The sequence below is a fragment of the Amphimedon queenslandica genome, unplaced genomic scaffold (genome assembly GCF_000090795.2).
Source record: "Amphimedon queenslandica unplaced genomic scaffold, v1.1 AMPQUscaffold_13303, whole genome shotgun sequence".
NCBI classification, from domain to species: Eukaryota; Metazoa; Porifera; class Demospongiae; order Haplosclerida; family Niphatidae; genus Amphimedon; species Amphimedon queenslandica.
In genome coordinates, this window is record NW_003546461.1 from 13,736 (window position 1) to 32,647 (window position 18,912).

At 35.0% G+C, this 18,912-nt stretch overlaps 4 protein-coding genes across 4 annotated transcripts in view; 3 read left to right on the top strand and 1 right to left on the bottom strand.

Annotated features, from left to right (window-relative positions):
• The first annotated feature begins 38 nt into the window (after positions 1 to 38).
• LOC105313445 (sodium leak channel non-selective protein-like) lies at positions 39 to 13,419 on the top strand. The gene is made up of 42 exons (XM_019998863.1): positions 39 to 120; positions 170 to 435; positions 499 to 758; positions 1,005 to 1,094; positions 2,042 to 2,190; positions 2,250 to 2,360; positions 2,422 to 2,606; positions 2,666 to 2,823; positions 2,910 to 3,020; positions 3,333 to 3,545; positions 3,589 to 3,789; positions 4,048 to 4,257; positions 4,426 to 4,560; positions 4,608 to 4,685; positions 4,853 to 4,914; positions 5,092 to 5,154; positions 5,253 to 5,382; positions 5,538 to 5,635; positions 5,749 to 5,862; positions 6,045 to 6,167; positions 6,222 to 6,293; positions 6,439 to 6,568; positions 6,625 to 6,756; positions 6,811 to 7,083; positions 7,223 to 7,389; positions 7,520 to 7,646; positions 7,723 to 7,921; positions 7,973 to 8,079; positions 8,228 to 8,305; positions 8,364 to 8,498; positions 8,554 to 8,613; positions 8,701 to 8,852; positions 9,336 to 9,429; positions 9,481 to 9,607; positions 9,668 to 9,780; positions 9,846 to 9,941; positions 10,350 to 10,507; positions 11,857 to 11,950; positions 12,232 to 12,306; positions 12,361 to 12,415; positions 12,502 to 12,626; positions 13,035 to 13,419. Exons 2-42 carry the CDS (start codon positions 279 to 281, stop codon positions 13,245 to 13,247), a joined length of 5,430 nt encoding a protein of 1,809 aa, XP_019854422.1. The 5' UTR covers positions 39 to 120; positions 170 to 278; the 3' UTR covers positions 13,248 to 13,419.
• Positions 13,420 to 13,507: 88 nt separating this feature from the next.
• On the top strand, positions 13,508 to 14,904 carry LOC105313448 (extracellular protease-like). The gene is made up of 2 exons (XM_011406888.2): positions 13,508 to 13,702; positions 13,749 to 14,904. The coding sequence occupies exons 1-2, from the start codon at positions 13,647 to 13,649 to the stop codon at positions 14,761 to 14,763; spliced, it is 1,071 nt and encodes a 356-aa protein (XP_011405190.2). The 5' UTR covers positions 13,508 to 13,646; the 3' UTR covers positions 14,764 to 14,904.
• A 1,003-nt stretch (positions 14,905 to 15,907) lies between these two features.
• LOC105313449 (extracellular protease-like) lies at positions 15,908 to 17,241 on the top strand. Its single transcript, XM_011406889.2, has 2 exons — positions 15,908 to 16,015; positions 16,072 to 17,241. Exons 1-2 carry the CDS (start codon positions 15,960 to 15,962, stop codon positions 17,093 to 17,095), a joined length of 1,080 nt encoding a protein of 359 aa, XP_011405191.2. The 5' UTR covers positions 15,908 to 15,959; the 3' UTR covers positions 17,096 to 17,241.
• A 298-nt stretch (positions 17,242 to 17,539) lies between these two features.
• Positions 17,540 to 18,912, bottom strand: part of LOC105313450 (uncharacterized) — a 13,442-nt gene continuing 12,069 nt past the window's right edge. The window contains exons 21-26 of the mRNA XM_019998849.1: positions 18,769 to 18,832; positions 18,601 to 18,720; positions 18,453 to 18,549; positions 18,208 to 18,403; positions 17,652 to 17,798; positions 17,540 to 17,605 (exon numbers count right to left, since the gene is read on the bottom strand). Of these exons, the coding sequence (XP_019854408.1) occupies positions 17,540 to 17,605; positions 17,652 to 17,798; positions 18,208 to 18,403; positions 18,453 to 18,549; positions 18,601 to 18,720; positions 18,769 to 18,832 (690 nt within the window). The remainder of the gene's footprint in view (positions 17,606 to 17,651; positions 17,799 to 18,207; positions 18,404 to 18,452; positions 18,550 to 18,600; positions 18,721 to 18,768; positions 18,833 to 18,912) is intronic.

The following is an 18,912-nucleotide window of genomic DNA, read 5'->3' on the forward strand; positions in this document are numbered from 1 at the left end:
GCAGACCGCAGGCTAGAGCCACACCTGAACTACGCCCTAATTCCCTCCAGGATCCACAATGTCTGCTTCTACAAGAGAATGGATCCTTTCCAGTCCTCTGGAATAATCCTACAGTCTATTGTAATGCTAAGTAATTGGTTTGATGGTTGATTCTTACATTTTATTTCAGGGACCGTGAAAAAAATAATAGTACAGTAGTAAGAGATCTAAACGATTACTATAATAAAGTCACGCCCAGTTACAATGAGACTCGGTACTCGAAGATTGCCAGAATCAGAATGGCAGCTCGCTACGAGCCTAGCGTTGAAACAAAGCCAGCTCCAGGAGGGCGCAAAACCTCAGTTACCTTTCAACCAAAAGTCTCAGTCTATTCCACTGCGTCGGGTATCATTCAGCCAGAGTACTGGTACCATTTCCCGCGGGATCCCACAATAGGTAAACAAAGCAGCATTTGCATGCACGCACTCATGATGATGTGTATTAAAATAATATCTCCAGATGAAGGGGATGAAGGAGCCAAAACAGAGACAAGCAACTGGTGGCTGTGGATGATGAAGAACAATAAAGCTAGGCAGTCTTTTCGTATCCTCTCCTTTGCCAATTTGATCGTCCTCCTCCTCTCAATCCCTTTCTTTGAAGATTCTGATAAAGCAAAACTCCAGATACAGTACAGCATAATCACTGTACTGGATGCTATACTGGCTCTACTCTTTACGTTTCAGTTCTCACTGAGAACTTGTTACTTAGTCTCTCAACCAGTAAGAACTATAGATCATCATAATATGTGTGTGCTATGCTAAAGGTAGTGATAGCTACATTACACTATGTATGGTCAATGCATAGCTTAAGTTGTATACTAATATCTTACTATGACCTTGTGTTCCTTTTTGTGCCCTACAAGAGCCCATATTTGACATAGCATTATCAGCTTATATTGTGTGTTTATAACAAACTAAGAGTTAATGATGCATTGATGACATCTGTTATTGTTATCCTCACTCTAGTGGGAAGAGAAGATTCAGTGTTATGATTGCGTGAGGTTCTTGAGTCTCTCTGGCGTCTTCATTTCTATCTGGTACTCTGTTGGAATTGGAGTAAGTAGCTGATGTGCATAGTGTAGCATGTTGGTAATATTGCCTTTCAGTGGAATGGTAATTACAATGAGAGTGATGAATAGGGAGAATGTACAAGTAGTTAGTGCTTTTGGTGAGACTTCACATCTCATTTTTGTACAGTGTCCTCAAATTATAGTTCAGTATTGATATACTTCCATAGAAAAGCATGCTATTGTCCTATTACTCTACTACACAGACTATAAGACTAAGTTGTTAAATGGGAGAACTATTCTCAACTGACTTAAATTTGTGTGTCCCTATTGACATTCAAGCTTACTATAGTAAACTAGTATTGCATGCTATTACATGCTTTTTGCTATAGCTTGTATATTAGGTAATTGATAACCATGTTCATGATGACTTGTGTTTCCTAGAATTGTAGGACTACAAACAAAATACTTTCTGCACCACTCCTACACTCATCATTATAATAAGCACATACCACAGGTGTATTTGAGCAGCCGTGGCTTGTATTTGAGCCTAGTAGTTTTGAAAGGTTTTTAGACCAGTTTGAACTTTAACAAAGCTTTTTTGTGCAAGTATGGCCTTTGATCAACTTCTGTGTGTTTGTTTGTGTGTGTGTGTGTTGTTGTAATATAACTTAAGGATTACATTAGCGAGTAGTATTTACATGAATGGGTTCAAATTCTACAAATTCATGAACTGAAACAGAAGAAAGCATGACATTAGCGTTATAGTGATTGTTTAGATGAAATGAATCATCAAATACTATCTAATATTATAGTGTATCAGCTATCACTATTAGCATTATCATGTAGCTTACTATGCTACTATGCTTTGTCACTCTGGGGCTGCAATGAGATTTGACTAATTTACTCTAGAGCATTAATCTATTGTATCTCTACTTTGAATGATCCCAATAGAGAATTAGGGACTCATATGCTTATTTAATATGCGTACTGTAGGTGTATCGCTCAATTGAGGTAGAGATAAGTTGGTTATGGTATATTGGATTCCTACCACGTGCTATTCTTTCTGTCACTTCGGCAGCAAAGCTATTCATTCCATTAAAGATTGAGTCGTCGGTTCTACAGAAAGTGTCAACCATAATAAAGTGAGAGGAGAGAGTGTGAAATTATACTCAGACTGTATATAATTATTCCTGTTTATTAGGTGGAAGCAGCTTTGTAAAGTGACCATTTTTTATTTCATTTTTGTTTATATTTTTGCGCTATTCGGTGTACACTTAATTGGAGGATTGGACCATATCTGTGTATACAATGGGTGAGTGTATTTATTATCATTATCATTATACCGACCTCATCATTGTTGTATATTAATTCAGTACTGTTCCAGCCATCCCTATAACCCATTGTGATCCAGATACTTCAGTTTATTGTCCAAAAGCTGAGTTCAATGAGAGCTATCCGATATCATGTGGTAGCGTCTCTACTGTTGGAATAAAAAGAAGTGATAGCGTGTCTCTTAATTATCGGACTTATGTTAATTATGGACAATTTAGAACCATCTGTAAGTGTGTTTAGCTAGGTATATATATTATGTATATTTGATACTAATCATACTACTAGTGGATGGCCTGTATGCTGTGTATGAGGCATCCACATTGGAGTTGTGGAGTTTCATGATGATATCCGCTGCGGATGGTCACTCCGGTAAAACTGGCAGTGTCTTTGCTATTGCAATCTTTTACATGGTTCTAATATTGTTCATTGTCATATTGCTTCAAGTAAGTCGTCATTAATATATAATTGGCACTGAGATTAAGTCTTTTTGTATTATTATTATTATTATTATTATTATTATTATTATTAGCAAAGTATATTTCTGGTTGTTATCATTGAGTCTTTTGCTGACCTCAGAAGCCATTCAAGAGTTAAAGCACCACAGCTTAACCAGAAGCAGCAACCAACAAAACCATCAACAGTACGTGCATCTGTACTTTAATGAGCTAAATAATGGTATCAATATCTGTCTTGTAGTCATTACTCATTGGAAAATTGTTCATCAGTTCATCTGTGTATGCATAAATGCATGCTAAATACTTTAATGCTGTATATTATGAAGCTACTTTGAATGTTTTGCTTGTGTATCTCTAAAGCATTCTTTTAGTCATTATTGCTACTACATTCATTCCCTTTTTTGAGTCTGCTAAGCATGCTTTGATGTTTAGCATTCTTTGTCTTCTCAAACCCTCATCCTCTCCTCTGTGTCTCTCTGTCTCTATTACTACTATAGGTCCTCTCACTTGACAATGGGACACTTCGTCTTGTGTCAATGGAGAAGAACAGTCCAAAGGAGTTCACTAACAAGTATAAGGGCAAACTGCTCAAGATGGAGAAAGTGTTCCTTGTGCTGGTACTGCTTGATGCCATCATTACTAGCTTAAAAATGGCCGGTTTTCATGAAAACAATAAAGAAATATGGAGAATTTTCCTACAAACTTGGCAGGTAATGAGAGAATGTTAGTATGTACATTTTCATTTTTGTTTAGGCTTCTGTTAGTTCAGCATTTCTGGTGGAAGTGATTATATTGCTTTTGTTCCATCTCTACCACGGGCAGCTGAAGCTGTTTTTCAAGCATCCTTATTACATCTGTTTGATGGTCCTAGCTGTTGGTGGCATCATTGCTGCCATTCCTTCGAGACACTTTTATAATCCACTCTATCCAGCCAACGGATTTGTTGTTTTTCAAGTAAGCATTTCTAGTTAGAGCATGTACATGTAATGTATAATGTATATGTACATGTAATGTATAATGTATATGTACATGTATATTTGATAACATAAATAATACTAATGTATACGATGGTGCCTTGTTTTTGCTGATCCATGAAATTATGTGTGTGTAATAGTTGGACCAGGTGTAGTCCCTGTTGTTTATCAGTGACTTATTAAATTCTTAAAACAATAGTTTTGGAGCCTTTGATGTTAATTTGTGTTTGTGTTGTAGGCCCTTCGTCTCCCTCGCTTGATTCGGATGTCACGCTACCTTGGAGAGTTTTTCCACAAGTTAATGAGCAATGCTCGTATACCAATACTAATAGCTATCACTCTGGCTATTATTGTCTTCCTCTCAATCGTTAATGCTCAGATATTCACTTACAAGAAGTACAGTGATGAATGCTCTAATGCTGAAGAGCATTACAGCAACTTTTTGTCGGTAAGTGTTAGCAGCAATATAGTAATTATAGAGCATGTATGTTAAATTATTAATCAGCAAAGCATGCAAGTGTACACATATACAATTACAAATTTCTTGGAGCTAATAGGCATGGACTATAGTCCTAGTTTTTTGTGGCTGATGGCTTTTTATTTTCTTTGTTTGCAGGCTTTTAAATCAACATTCCAGCTAGTAATGAATGAAGCATGGACTGACATTACCAGTGAACTGATGTGTCTAAGTGGATACGAGTGGCTCTTTACTAATTTATATTTCATTGTAATTCACCTTTTTTCGTCCCTGGTACTACACTAATTTCTTAATTCGTCTGCTACTTTGCCTTTTTGTAGATTTTCTTGAATGTTTTCGGTGCCGTCATTCTTGATAATCTCGAATACGATGAAGAAGAGAAGCAAAGAAAACTCGAGGTGAGTTTAAATGATAAACACGGAATGCATGAATTTATGTAGTTCTTTGACAAATAGTTTTACAAGTAACACTCCATGCATTACATGTGAAGTATACGCTCCTTTGTACTTTTCTCTTGATGCTGTTGCAAATGCAAAATGATTATTATTTGTTTTATTATTATTAGAGTATCAAACGTAAGAAAGCAAGTGCTGAGACTGTTCCTATTCATTTGAGAATATTCAAAATGTAATTAATGTATTTGTACTTCATACAATGAGCTACATCAGATTGCATGAAACATGTGTCAAAAAAATGTCATAAAAATGGGGTGGGCACCATGATTTTTCCAAAAAATGGTTTCAAGATCGCTTCTTTATTAAATTTTATTTTTATGCTATGTCCTTCATTATCTGATTAATATAGATTAAAAAATCATCCTAAAATGCTTCGTCCGCCTGGTAAAGGGTTGGCTGATCCTAATTTAGAGTAAGTTTAATAATTTGTTATTCAGACTGAGTAGAACAATGAGTTCAAATGAATATTTTAAGAGGTAGCGACTTTTTAATAGTATTTCATTTTTGTAGAGAAGTTGAGGTTCGGAGGTTTTTTGAGTCAGCAGATAATTCTTCAGCATCTCTTTCATTAACTGATGCTACTCGTCAAGATGAACCGACAGCAAAACCTAATCAGAAATCATCTTCAAATGCAGGATCTGTAAGCAATGAAATCAGTATTGTAATATCAAGGGTATTTATATACTCTTGGTAATATGCATAAAAGAATGTGAATGTTAGCAAATTTATATTTATCAAGCCCAATAAATAAGTCATGAATATAGTGGATAGTTTGTCAATTGATTTTTATTCTAGCTAAGAAGTCTCTCATTAGTGACTAATGTTGAAGAAGAATTTAACATGTTTAATCCAAATTATGAAAGGAAATATCAAACAGTTGCTTCACTATTAAAGCAAGTCCTACACACACACACACACACACACACACACACACACACACACACACACACACACACACACACACACACTTCAATTGCTGTATGTGTGTCTTATTCTCTGTGTCTAGATATGTGAAGCAATGGCGTCATAAAGCTGAGGAGAAGGATACCACTAATACTCGCTCTTCACAGCTGCCTTACCTGTTTGGTGATTCAACAAGAAATCAAGGAGACAAAACAAGGTAAGGGAGCAATGTATACATGAATATTAGCATAAGAATTTAAATGAATATAATGTATTAATTAATCAGATATTGATCATTGCATGTGCTATGTACATATGCATGCATTTAAATATGTGATTTATAATTTAATCTCGATAATTCCCAAGTTATAATTTATTATTTTAAATTATATCCCTTAGGAATAGAAGCGAATTTGATGAGTACCGTGAAAAACACCGCTGCTTTGATCTGGCCCTTTTCTGTTTGCCTCCAGAGAATAAATTAAGAAAGTTTTGCACGTTTTTGCTGACAGCCCAGATAGAGTGAGTCAACATTAACCAGTAATTGCCTTATGAGTCATCCTATGACATCAACAGAACTCCCAAGTATGAACTGATTGAGGGGAAGCTCTGGGTGTTATTTAAGGCTAGAGCTATTTTCTTAATAAAGTAAGAATATGTTTATACACTTTATAAAATATAAGCTATTTTTATAAAATAGCTTCATTCTATCACTAATACTATTATACATGTACATGTACGTACATACCTGTTAGCTTCATTCTGTCATCCATGCATGTACATGTTACATTAGGTGGATCCTTAGTCAGATGCCCTTCTCTACTTGGATAATGTTCCTTACTCTTTGGTTTATGATAATTATTCAGTTTTATGAACTCACTGCTCTTATTTTTACTCCAAAGAACGTACACCATTACATCATTGTGAGTCACATTAGGTTAACCAGCATCATTTAGTGTATGATGAACACTCACTCTAGGCCACTGAAGTCTTTTATGTCATTGTCATGCTCTCTTGGCTCCTAATCAGAGTACTATCAAAAGGTTTCTTTCTGAATCCACATGCTGCCATTAGCAGTATCTTTGATGTAATGGACTGGATATTACTGATAGTAGGCATCTTTCATTGAAAATTGATTTTATAATAATAATAATAATAATAATAGGACAGTATTGTAGTGTTGGTTTTGGTTCCTATATGGGGAGCTGATATGAAGCGTTCAAGAGGCATAGTAGTCTTTGACAGTTTCTCGTTTAAAGATCACGTGTGGATCATTGTATTGATGGGTGTCAGGGCTTTGAGGCCACTTCATGTTATATCTCTCTTTCGCTCGTTACGCTCTGTCATTGGAGAGATACTGGAGGGATGGAGGAACTTACTGACTGCTGTTATAATAATGGTCGCATTCATGTTCATGTTTGCTAGTTTGGGAGTTCAGGTAAATTGGACTAAAAATGATTGTTAAAAATTGAAATTAGTGTATAGCCAACGTCTTATTTTATTTTGACTTTTTCTTTCTTCTCTCTCTCTCTCTCTCTGTCCCAATTTTTGTCTCATTTTTTTCTCTCAATCTCTAGCTGTTTGCTGGGACTAACGAAAATCCGTTAGCATTTTGTAATGATCCTTCCATAAAGAACATGAATGAGTGTGTTGGGGAGTTTAATATATCAGTCAGAGTATCAAAAGAGTTCCTTTACTTGCAAAATGTTACCAAAGAATATTTCATGCTTGTACCTAGAGTTTGGTATGTTCATGTCTTCCCTCTCTCTATTTGTCTCTTTTTCTTCCTCTCTCTTTCTCTCCCTCCCTCTCTCCCTCTCTCTCTCTCTTTCTCCCTTTCTCCCTCTCTCTCTCTCTCTCTCTTTCTCTTTTAGGTTTCCATATGCTCGTGATTTTCCATTCAATAACGTGTTATTTGCATTCATTACATTATTTGAACTTCTCACATTGGAGGGATGGATTGAAGTGAGGGATATGTTCCGTGATCACAGATCACAATTGGTAAAGGACATACATATCTATATAGGACATACATGTATAAAATGGACACATTTTATCTCATTTTCCTCTTTTGTAGTACATGAGTTTCTACATACACATTTATGTTTTCCTGGCAGTTAATTTGGGCCTTCAGTTGTTCCTTGGTATCGTTGTCAATAATTTTAACGAGCATAAGCCAGGCCATCGGTTTCTACTCTCTGTTGACCAGAACAGGTGGGTTGAACTAATGCAACGTATTTCGTTACAGAGACCTTATAAACTTCCTCAAGAGCCAAGTGAGTGATTTTTATATGAATCATTCATTAGGCTTCTCTTTTATAATATAGGACACAATGTCTTTCGATTGAAGTTGTATAACATAGTGACTCATAATCAGTACAGGATAATACCAACTATTTTTACTGTCCTTTCTACATTAACTTTGATAGTTCCTGTAAGTTTATTAACGGACATTTTATTCATCACTAGTTTTAAAACTTGTATATATTACCTGCAATGTAGTGTCATTGTTTTTTTATACCTTGATATAGTTACAGTTGTAATTAACGTGTTATTAAATTGCTAATATTATTTTATTGCAGTGGAGTCTTGAGCCAACAAAGATAATAAGTTTTCTTATTGTTTTGAATGTCATCTTTAACTCTTATGTTGTTATTGAGGTCAGATCATCATAATATTTCTATTTGTTTAACTTTAAGCTGTATCTACATTCTACAGGTTATAATGAAGTTTCTAGCATTTGGCCCATTGTATTTTCACAGTCGGAGGAACTTCTTTGACTTGTTTTTGGCTATTTCAATTGTACTGTATACCATTTTTGTATGCATTTTCTTCAACACTCAACGAGCATCAGTAAGCATGACTTTTCTAGTGCATAATAATGTAATAATAATTTCCTTCTTTTTAGCTATCTTATGTTGCATTAACTATTAGTATATTAAAGTGTTTGAAAGCTATGTTGCAATATGTAAGTTAGTAATCTGGTGTAATTATTATTATTATTGTTATTATTATTATTAAAATTGTTGTCATTATTATTATTATCACTTGGCAGAGTGCTTTGCTGAATCTCCTCATTACAGTCAGTACTACAGTGATGCGTACTATTCCATTGCTCCTCGTATTGATGATTATAATACTCTGTTATTCTTTTCTTGGTGTGGTGCTATTCAGTGATGTGAAGAAAGGGGAAGGAGTATCTTATAGGTTAGCTTTTAGTAGGCAAGTATCATTTTTAAAGCTTAATAATAAGATACTGTATAGCGGGAAATTTTGAAGAGAATTAAATTTGGCAAATTCGGCATTTCAACAGCCATTTGCCGAAATAAATCCCACCATTTTGAGCCATTATATGCATGCTTAATGGTACGTGGCCACAAATTTGCAAAATTAAAATTTGCTAATCACCAATTTGCCAAATTTTAGTTTTTCCAAAATTTCCCACTAGACAGTACCGTATAGCGGAAAATTTTGGAGGGACTAAAATTTGGCGAATTGCTAAATTTTGGTGATTGGCGGATTTTAATTTGGCGAATTGGTGGCCACGTGCATTGAGCATGCGTATAATGGCTCAAAATGGCGGGTTTAATTTTGGCGAATGGCTATCAAAACGCCAAATTCGCCAAATTTAATTCCCTCCAAAATTTCCCACTATACGGTAGTCCTTCATATCTCTGTTTATTTCTCTAGTATGGTTAATTTTGCTGGAGCTCTTCAGGCATTTGGTTCAATGTGGAGATGTCTAACCGGCGAAGATTGGTACCAGCTCATGTGGGATGTTGCTGTAAGTGCAATATGTCACCTGACTCTCATGTGATCCTCATTTGATATATAGTTGAGGGATCCTTTTGGCTCAAACAATGATGAAAATATACATGTAGTTTTCTCAATAATCATTTCTGTTCTGTACTTTGGATCATTTATTGTCGTAGTACCTTTCATATTACTCAATGTTTTTATTGGTAAGATTTAAAAGTTTTTCACTTTGACGTATCATTTTCGATTACTGTTTTCTGTACTAGCTGTATTGCTTGAGAATTTCTCTATATTCTACAATGATGATGATACTAACCTAAGCCTCTCTGTCATAAAAGACTTCAAGAGGAAATGGAGATACTTTGATACTCAAGCGAAAGTATGTCCACATTTAATGATAATGGAATAATAATAATAATACTAATATTTCTTCTCTTTTTATAGTCTCACATTAAAATCAGTAGAATAAAGCTTTTGCTGAGGACGCTAGAGCTTCAAGAGTTTTATAGCTTTAACCTTGGAGACCCAAGCCAGATAATTGTAAGAGACTAAAGGCCTTTTCACACTGGCGCACAGTTTTCAAAGCGCTTTGATGCACATCGATCTTGTTCACACTAGCAGCTGAATTATGTATCATTTTGTGTTCTTGTTGCCATTGGTTTACATTGATCGAAGCGCATCACTTCACATCAATTCACCTCTGGAGGTGAAGTGAGAGTGATGCTCATTGATGCACATCAATTTGAAACCACTCTAGACTGTGAACGCGATTAATGGGCATCAATGCGCATTACTTTGGTCAGTGTGAAAAGGCCTTAATTTAATCGTTTGCACAAACTGTTGTAGATTACTTCAATCTATATTCATACTTACATTTATGATTTTCATTGCAATCATGTGCAACAAATAAAATGAGTGTATTATGTATTAGTGCTAATTGGTATATAGGGAAGGTTCCCACATATTTTGACGGAGGATCCATTGTTGCTGTGGGAAATGGAAGAGGAGTTGCGCCGTGAAGTGTCTCAGTCTGTCAAAAAGAGCACACCTAATTATACTCAGGAGTCTGAAACTGATGGCATTGTATCCTTTCAGGATGTCCTGAGGTGGGATAATTATAATTTTTGATGCATATGCTGTGTAGAAAGTTTGAGTTGATTCCGACTTCAATTCTTTGAGTTATGCCAATTTTAAAAATTAGCCCATGGTTTTTTCCAAAAAATGGCTCCGAAATTACCCCCAATTTTTATTACATTTTCTGATACATATTGATGTCCTTATGTTATATAGAAAGTTTGAGTTGATTTCGACTTCAATTTTTCGAGTTATGGCCATTTTTAAAAATATGCCATTTTCAGAAAAATACCCAAGGCTATAGCCCATGGTTTTTTCTAAAAAATGGCTCCGAAATCACCCCCAATTTTTATTAAATTTTTTGATACATATTGATGTCCTTATGCTATGTAGAAAGTTTGAGTCAATTCCAACTTCAATTTTTTTAGTTATGGCCATTTTTTTAAATATGCCATTTTCTGAAAAATACCCAAGGCCATAACTTGGGTATTTTTCTAAAAAATGGCTCCGAAATCACCCCCAATTTTTATTACAGTTTTTGATACATATTGATGTCCTTATGCTATGTAGAAAGTTTGAGTCAATTCCAACTTCAATTTTTTTAGTTATGGCCATTTTTTTAAATATGCCATTTTCTGAAAAATACCCAAGGCTATAGCCCATTGTTTTTTCTAAAAAATGGCTGCAAAATCACCCCCAATTTTTATTACATTTTTTGATACATATTAATGTCCTTATGCTATGTAGAAAGTTTGAGTCGATTCCGACTTTAATTTTTTGAGTTATGGCCATTTTTTTTAATATGCCATTTTCTGAAAAATACCCAAGGCTATTATAGCCCATGGTTTTTTTCCAAAAAATGGCTCCGAAATCACCCCCAATTTTTATTACATTTTCTGATACATATTGATGTCCTTATGCTATGTAGAAAGTTTGAGTCAATTCCGACTTCAATTTTTTGAGTTATGGCCGTTCTTAAAAATATGCCATTTTCTAAAAAATACCCAAGGCTATAGCCCATGGTATTTTCTAAAAAATGGCTCCGAAATCACCCCCAATTTTTATTACATTTTCTGATACATATTAATGTCCTATGCTATGTAGAAAGTTTGAGTCTATTCCGACTTTAATTTTTTGAGTTACTGCTATAACCCATGGTTTTTTCTAAAAAATGGCTCCGAAATCACCCCCAATTTTTATTACAGTTTTTGATACATATTGATGTCCTTATGCTATGTAGAAAGTTTGAGTTGATTCCGACTTCAATTTTTCGAGTTACGCATGGCCATTGATTATGTACTATATTATGTGTTTAAATTACCAGCAAACACACTAATGTATTCATTACTGTTTAATTGTATTACTATTATACCTCATATAGGATGTTGGCTTATCGCTGTGAGGATATACACATGCGACTCGAATCACACGAACTCCATACAAGACAAGAGCTGGAAACCACCATACAAATTGATGTATGTTAATTATAATAATATACCGTATAGCGGGAAATTTTGGAGGGAGTTAAATTTGGCAAATTTGGCATTTTGATAGCCATTTGCAAAAATTAAAATCCATCCATTTTGAGCCATTAGAGGCATCCTCAATGGCATGTGGCCACAAATTTACCAAGTTAAAATCCGCCAATCACAAAAATTTAGCAATTCACCAAATTTTAGCTCCTCAAAAAAAATTTCTTGCTATACGGTACATATTGTCATTGTGTGCAATATGTACATGTATGCATATGCTACAGGTTGCAGAGATGTGCATACTAAAGTGGTTGAAGAAACATGTCAAACCAATCGTGGATTGGAACAGAACTCAATTTGTACGTGTCACAATTGTTAATTATTAATATTATTTTTAAATTATTTTATTACAGTCAGCTGAGACATCTACAGTTAGGCAATCAACTCAACACAATGATAAGCAATATCGTTAGTGCTACCCCTCCTTTTTTATTATGCCTCTCTCTCTCTTCTTTTTCCTCTCATATAATTTTATTCTTTTTTTCTCACTGTAGAACTATTTGCTATTCATAACATGCATTCACAGTTTCTCAGAGAAGGTCTGCAGCCTTTGCAGATAGACCCCGAGGATGATGAGAAACAGACTAGACAATCCTATTTTCCTACACTGGATGAAATTGTGAGTTTATTAATTCTTTCTAATGTAAAACTCTCAAAAAATCTAAATTTGATCAGAATCAACTCAAAACTTTATAACATCATGGGCTCCTGATAACATGCACATGTATATATATATAAAATAGGAAAAGTCATACCTTGCCATTTTTTAACAAAATTCTCCTAACATACCGTATAGCAGCGTAATTTTGGAGGAGCTAAAATTTGGCAAATTTTGGTAATTGGCAGATTTTTAATTTGGTGAATTTGTGGCCACGTGCCATTGAGCATGCGTATAATGGCTCAAAATGGCAGATTTCTATTTTGGCAAATGGCTATCAAAACGTCAAATTCGCCAAATTTAATTCCCTCCAAAATTACCCGCTATACGGTAATGTGCGTGAACTATAATACGTTTTGTCTTTATTAGAGCTGTGAAGAAAATGAGGAGGAAAATAAAGAAAGCGATGAGGATGAGGACGATGAGGATGACGTACTAGCTCGTACTTATGCTAGAATGATGCAGCACAGGAATCCAGAGCTAGAGGAAAGTAGAAAGACTACCACCCAATGGCTACAAATGCAATATCAATGGGTGGATAATGTTGGAAGAAATCCTAATTATTTTGATGACTGTCTCTAAGGTTATATAACATATATACTAGTCTAGATACAGTACTTATTTTTTGTCAACTTTATAGCAGTGTTGTTTGTCGTTCATATTAAAGTAACTCTATTTTTGTACAGATTACTCTTGCTAAATGTACATGTATCATGTTGTAGAGGAGGGAAAAGAGTACACATTTGTTGTAGCCAATAGTATTTTAGTGTCAAATGCCAAAGTGACAGTCAAAATGCCAAAAAGAATACTCACCTCACACCTTTTGCCTGTATATCTATATCTAGCTAATCCTATATTTAGCAACTTAAATTTAGTAACATCAATAAAAATTATAAAAATAAGTGAACAGTTGTATTGAGTCACTTTTGACTGAAGGAGCAATCTTCTCATAAGCAAATATTGTCAATACTGAGGAAAGGAATGAAGGCTCTTCTCTTCTCACTTTGTCTGGTTACTTGCCTGATTTGTGCCTTGAGGTATGTCACTATTACATATTATGTATTGTCTTCTTTTCTCATGCAGTGCACCCAATAAACAGCCAATCTCTGTTAAAATGAATTGTCGCAGAGGATCTTCTGCAGTTGCTTGCTCTTTCCTGTACACTAACAATGCCAGGGAGGATCTTTATCTGCTTACGAGTGAAACTCCCATCGAAGGATTATTGGCACCATTTCTTGATGTCTCTCTACACGGCAGTGAACCTATTCCATACGAAGGAATAATAGCTTATCGTCTTCCTCCTACAAAAGAAGACTTTCTTCTCTTGAAGGCAGGCGAGAGTTTCATTGCAACAGTTCAAATCACTGATGCCTTTAACATTGACACTGATGGCCTCTACACCATACGATACAGTAAACCATTGCTGTATCTGACAGTAGATGAGATGGAACTGCAGTCCATGGATGAGCTCAAGGAATTGGCTGTGGACGAGACCGTGTATATTGTTCTGGAAGATACTCACTCACTCGTAAAACCAAAAGAACCCGAAGAACCCAAAATGGGAAATGTTATCCACATTCAAAGTTGTTCCAGTTGTAACTTCATCGGTGGTGATCGTGACAATGAGGCTACATTGAGAGTTCATAAGAGACTCTGCAGTCAGATTGACGTAGCTAAAGGTAGAGTTGGCCCAAGTGATGCACTGTATAAGAAATGGTTTGGTGCCTATACTTCCAAAAGGGGGGACAAAGTAATACAGGCATACAACAGAATGAAAACTGGAATCTCAGGCCGCACAGTCACATACCATAATAATGGTCCGAAATGCAAAAAGGGATGGGTAGCCTATACATTTCTTACTGGCCGTCCATATTACACTGTCTACTTTTGCAATCCTTATTTTAGACTGCCAGAAAATTGTAATGGTGTTCGGTATACCAAAGAACGTGTCTTGATGCATGAATGGGCTCATGCTTTAGGCTATGCTCGGGATTACAAGTATTATTCAAAGCCGTGTCAGAAGCTGGCCGAGACTGATCCCGATAAGGCTGTTAAAAATGGTGACAGCTATAGTTTTCATTACTGTGAAAGCTATTAAGCTCATCAAGTCAGCCCTCAAGCCAAGAACATTAGTTAGAACTCATGCAACACAAGCTATGCACATTTTGCTGCTACAATAATTAATATAATATAATATAATAACATTTTCATTTCTTGGCTAATAAAAATTCAATGATAAAATCTATAAATTAATAATTCAGCATACACTAATGGAGGATTGGTGTCATACAAGTTTTGAATGATTATTATTGACAAAGGATTCATGAAACTAAAGTACAATCCTAATAATTTATGAATTCTTTGACAGCAGATTTTTTATTTACCTGCTGAGTGTATAGATTCAATCTAGAGGATGGGTGTGATTGTGGACAATAATAGATCTAATAAGAGTTACTATAATACAAGTAACTTAAAAGCAAAATAGAAAGTAAGCACAAGATACAAAAAACAATAGATGTCTGGTAGCAGATTTCTTAATTCAATGTCTGTCAACTGTGCTTTTAAAAATTCTCTGAGAGCTGAATTGACATTCAATTTTGGTACCTAATGAAACAATAAATATATTTTACAATTGATTAAGTTCTCCTCACAGAATTATATGTATCCTCCATGTTATCCCTGAATCCATTGATCAGTGATCCAATATCAGTTGGTGAGTACGTTATTCTAATACCAGTTTCAGATGCATCGATCAAACCTTATGTATGATTCCCTACTGCATGTACAAAACTAATGCAATTAAATGGATTGTACCAAGAGTACATAATACCTAAAAATATCATGTAAATGTTTAGGTATTATGTACTCTTACTTGTACTATACAAATTTAAAGGTGTTATAAATATCTAATAAAGTGCTAGGCTAGTTCTTCTCATATTTTTATACAGAGGCATACGAGAAAATACAGGTAACAGAAAACTAACATGAATAGCAGAATCAACAGCAATACTAAATAGATAACACACAAGTCATAACAAAAAATATGTGACTGGAAGAGGAAAAAGAGTACACATTTGTAATAGCCTAGTGTCGAATGCCAAAGTGACAGCCAAAAAGGATACTCACCTCACACCTTTTGCCTGTATATCTATATCTAGCTAATCCTATTTTTAGCAACTTAAATTTAGTAACATCAATAAAAATTATAAAAGCAAGTGAACAGTTGTATTGAGTCATTTCTGACTTAAGGAGCAATCTTCTCATAAGTAAATATTGTCAATACTGAGGAAAGGAATGAAGGCTCTTCTCTTCTCACTTTGTCTGGTTACTTGCCTGGTTTGTGCCTTGAGGTATGTCACTATTACATATTATGGATAATCATCTATTGTCTTATTTTCTCATGCAGTGCACCCAATAAGCAGCCAGTCTCTGTTAAAATGGATTGTCGCAGAGGATCTTCTGCAGTTGCTTGCTCTTTCCTGTACACTAACAATGCCAGGGAGGATCTTTATCTGCTTACGAGTGAAACTCCCATCGAAGGATTATTGGCACCATTCCTTGATGTCTCTCTACATGGCAGTGAACCTATTCCATACGAAGGAATAATAGCTTATCGTCTTCCTCCTACAAAAGAAGACTTTCTTCTCTTGAAGGCAGGCGAGAGTTTCATTGCAACAGTTCAAATCACTGATGCCTTTAACATTGACACTGATGGCCTCTACACCATACGATACAGTAAACCATTGCTGTATCTGACAGTAGATGACATGGAGCTGCAGTCCATGGATGAGCTCAAGGAATTGGCTGTGGACGAGACTGTGTATGTTGTTCTGGAAGATACTCACTTGCTTGTAAAACCAAAAGAACTCGAAGAACCCGAAATAGAAAGCATCGTCCACATTGAAGATTGTGCCAGTGTTACCTTCCTTGGTGGTGATCGTAAAAATGATCATACGTTAAGAGCTCACAAGAGAATCTGCAGTCAAATTGGAGAGGCTAAAGGTAGAGTTGGCTCAACCGATGCGCTGTATAAGGAATGGTTTGGTGTCTATACTGATGATAGGGGGACTCAAGTAACATCAGTGTATGACAGAGTTGAAAATGTGATCACAGACTCAAGCCAAACAGTCAAATACTACAATAATGGTCCAAATTGCAAGAGTGGAGTTGGAGCCTATACATATATTAAAAAACCTCTTCCATATCTCACTGTCTTCCTTTGTGATGCTTACTTTAAACTAACGCAAAATTGTAAAGGTGTCTCGCCTACCAAAGAACGTGTCTTGATGCATGAATGGGCTCATGCTTTGGGTTGGGCTAAAGATATCAAGTATCATGCACGGAAGTGTAGGACTTTAGCCAAGAATCATCCTAATAAGGCTGTTAACAATGCTGACAGCTATAGTTTTCATTACTGTGGAAGCTATTAAGCTCATCAAGTCAGCCCTCAAGCCAAGAACATTAGTTAGAACTCATGCAACACAAGCTATGCACATTTTGCTGCTATACAATAATTAATATGATATATTATCACATTTTCTTTTCTTGGCTAATGAAAATTCAATGATAAAATCTATATATTAATAATTTAACAGTAATGGAGGATTGGTGTCATACAAGTGCTTTGAATGATTATGAGCTACTAGTCTAGACAAAGGATTCATGACATTAACACCTAATCATTTATTAATTCTTTGACAACAGATCTTTTATTTGCCCACTGAGTCTATAGAATCAATCTAGAGGATGGCGTGATTTTGGACAATAATAGATCTAAGAGTTACTATAATACAAGTCACTTACAAGCAAAATAGAAAGTAAGCATAAGATACAAAAAACAATAAATGTCTAGTAGCAGGAAAACATTAAATTTCTTAATTCAATGTCAACTGTGCTTTTAAAAATTCCCTGAGAGTTGAATTGACATTCAATTTTGGTACCTAATGAAACAATAAATACATTTTACAATGATTAAGTTCTCCTCACAGAATTATATGTATCCTCCATGTTATCCCTGAATCCATTGATCAGTGATCCAATATCAGTTGGTGAGTATGTTATTCTAATACCAGCTTCAGATGCATCAATTAAACTTCTGTAATCTTCTTGGTATAATGTATGTATGATTCCCCACTGCATGTACAAAAGTAAATGCAATTAAGTACTATAATACAGATGTAAAAGTGCTATATAATATCTAATAAATTGCTAGTTCTTCTCATGTTTTTTATACAAAGGCATACATACAGGTAACAGAAAACTCAAATAAATAACACAATACTAAATATATAACACACAAGTCATATTGCATGCTAACAGGAACTTGCATCTACTGTGATTTGGAGACGATAAAAAATACATGACTGAAAGAGGAAAAAGAGTAGAAATTTGTAGCCTAGCCAATAGTACTTCAGTGTGAATGCCAAAGTGACAGCCAAGATGCTGAATAGTCTACTCACTTTCACACAGACATACATAGCGAAATTATAATTTCTGACTGTACATTTGACTCTAATTCATCACTCAAAGTTCATATAAATACCTGATCATCTAGATATTGTTTAATGTTCACAAGACGTCTCACCATACCAGTGAATCCGACACTCTTGGACTCTCCATTGATATTGATATTGATATTGTATGGATCAAACACATTGAACTGTGTATATGCTACTTGGACATTCACTGCATCACTGGTAGCTTGTGGTGTCACAATAATAACAATGAGGGATAGAGTACTATAAATAATTAAAACTAAAAACAAATAATTCATTATAAATATAGTACCTCCCATCATAAGTCCAGCAGTCACTGGTATATTCATCAAATGAATCTCTTAATGGACAATAACTTAATGAATTTGAGTTAAGCTGGACTTCCTCAGCTATCAATAGAGTGTACATGGATATTATAATACATTGAATCTAAAGCTTACCTGGCCAGAAGTTTGGAATAACAATTTGGTAGTTTCTTTTTGATGGAAAGCCATCATAAGTACCAATAGATGGATACACAGTCAAGCTAAGTGTCTCTCTAAAGTCAAAGTAGCAATTAGCTACAATTACATGTACAATACTTGGAGGTATCATGTTTGTAAGTAAACTTTGTGGTAGTGAAACTTGAAACTTTGTAACCTTCAGTAACACCATCATCTTCATATAAACTACCTATACCACTAATAATAAAATAGTTAATAACTTATTAATTAATAGTTACTTACTCAGTTATATCTCCAATAAACACCATC

Coding starts and splice junctions, on each gene's coding strand:
- LOC105313449 (XM_011406889.2), top strand. CDS start 15,960: ATGAAGGCTCTTCTCTTCTCACTTTGTCTGGTTACTTGCCTGGTTTGT. Junction 16,016..16,071: donor TGCCTGGTTTGTGCCTTGAG/GTATGTCACTAT, acceptor TTTCTCATGCAG/TGCACCCAATAAGCAGCCAG.
- LOC105313448 (XM_011406888.2), top strand. CDS start 13,647: ATGAAGGCTCTTCTCTTCTCACTTTGTCTGGTTACTTGCCTGATTTGT. Junction 13,703..13,748: donor TGCCTGATTTGTGCCTTGAG/GTATGTCACTAT, acceptor TTTCTCATGCAG/TGCACCCAATAAACAGCCAA.
- LOC105313445 (XM_019998863.1), top strand. CDS start 279: ATGGCAGCTCGCTACGAGCCTAGCGTTGAAACAAAGCCAGCTCCAGGA. Junction 1,095..2,041: donor GGTACTCTGTTGGAATTGGA/GTAAGTAGCTGA, acceptor TGCGTACTGTAG/GTGTATCGCTCAATTGAGGT. Junction 9,942..10,349: donor GAGACCCAAGCCAGATAATT/GTAAGAGACTAA, acceptor ATTGGTATATAG/GGAAGGTTCCCACATATTTT.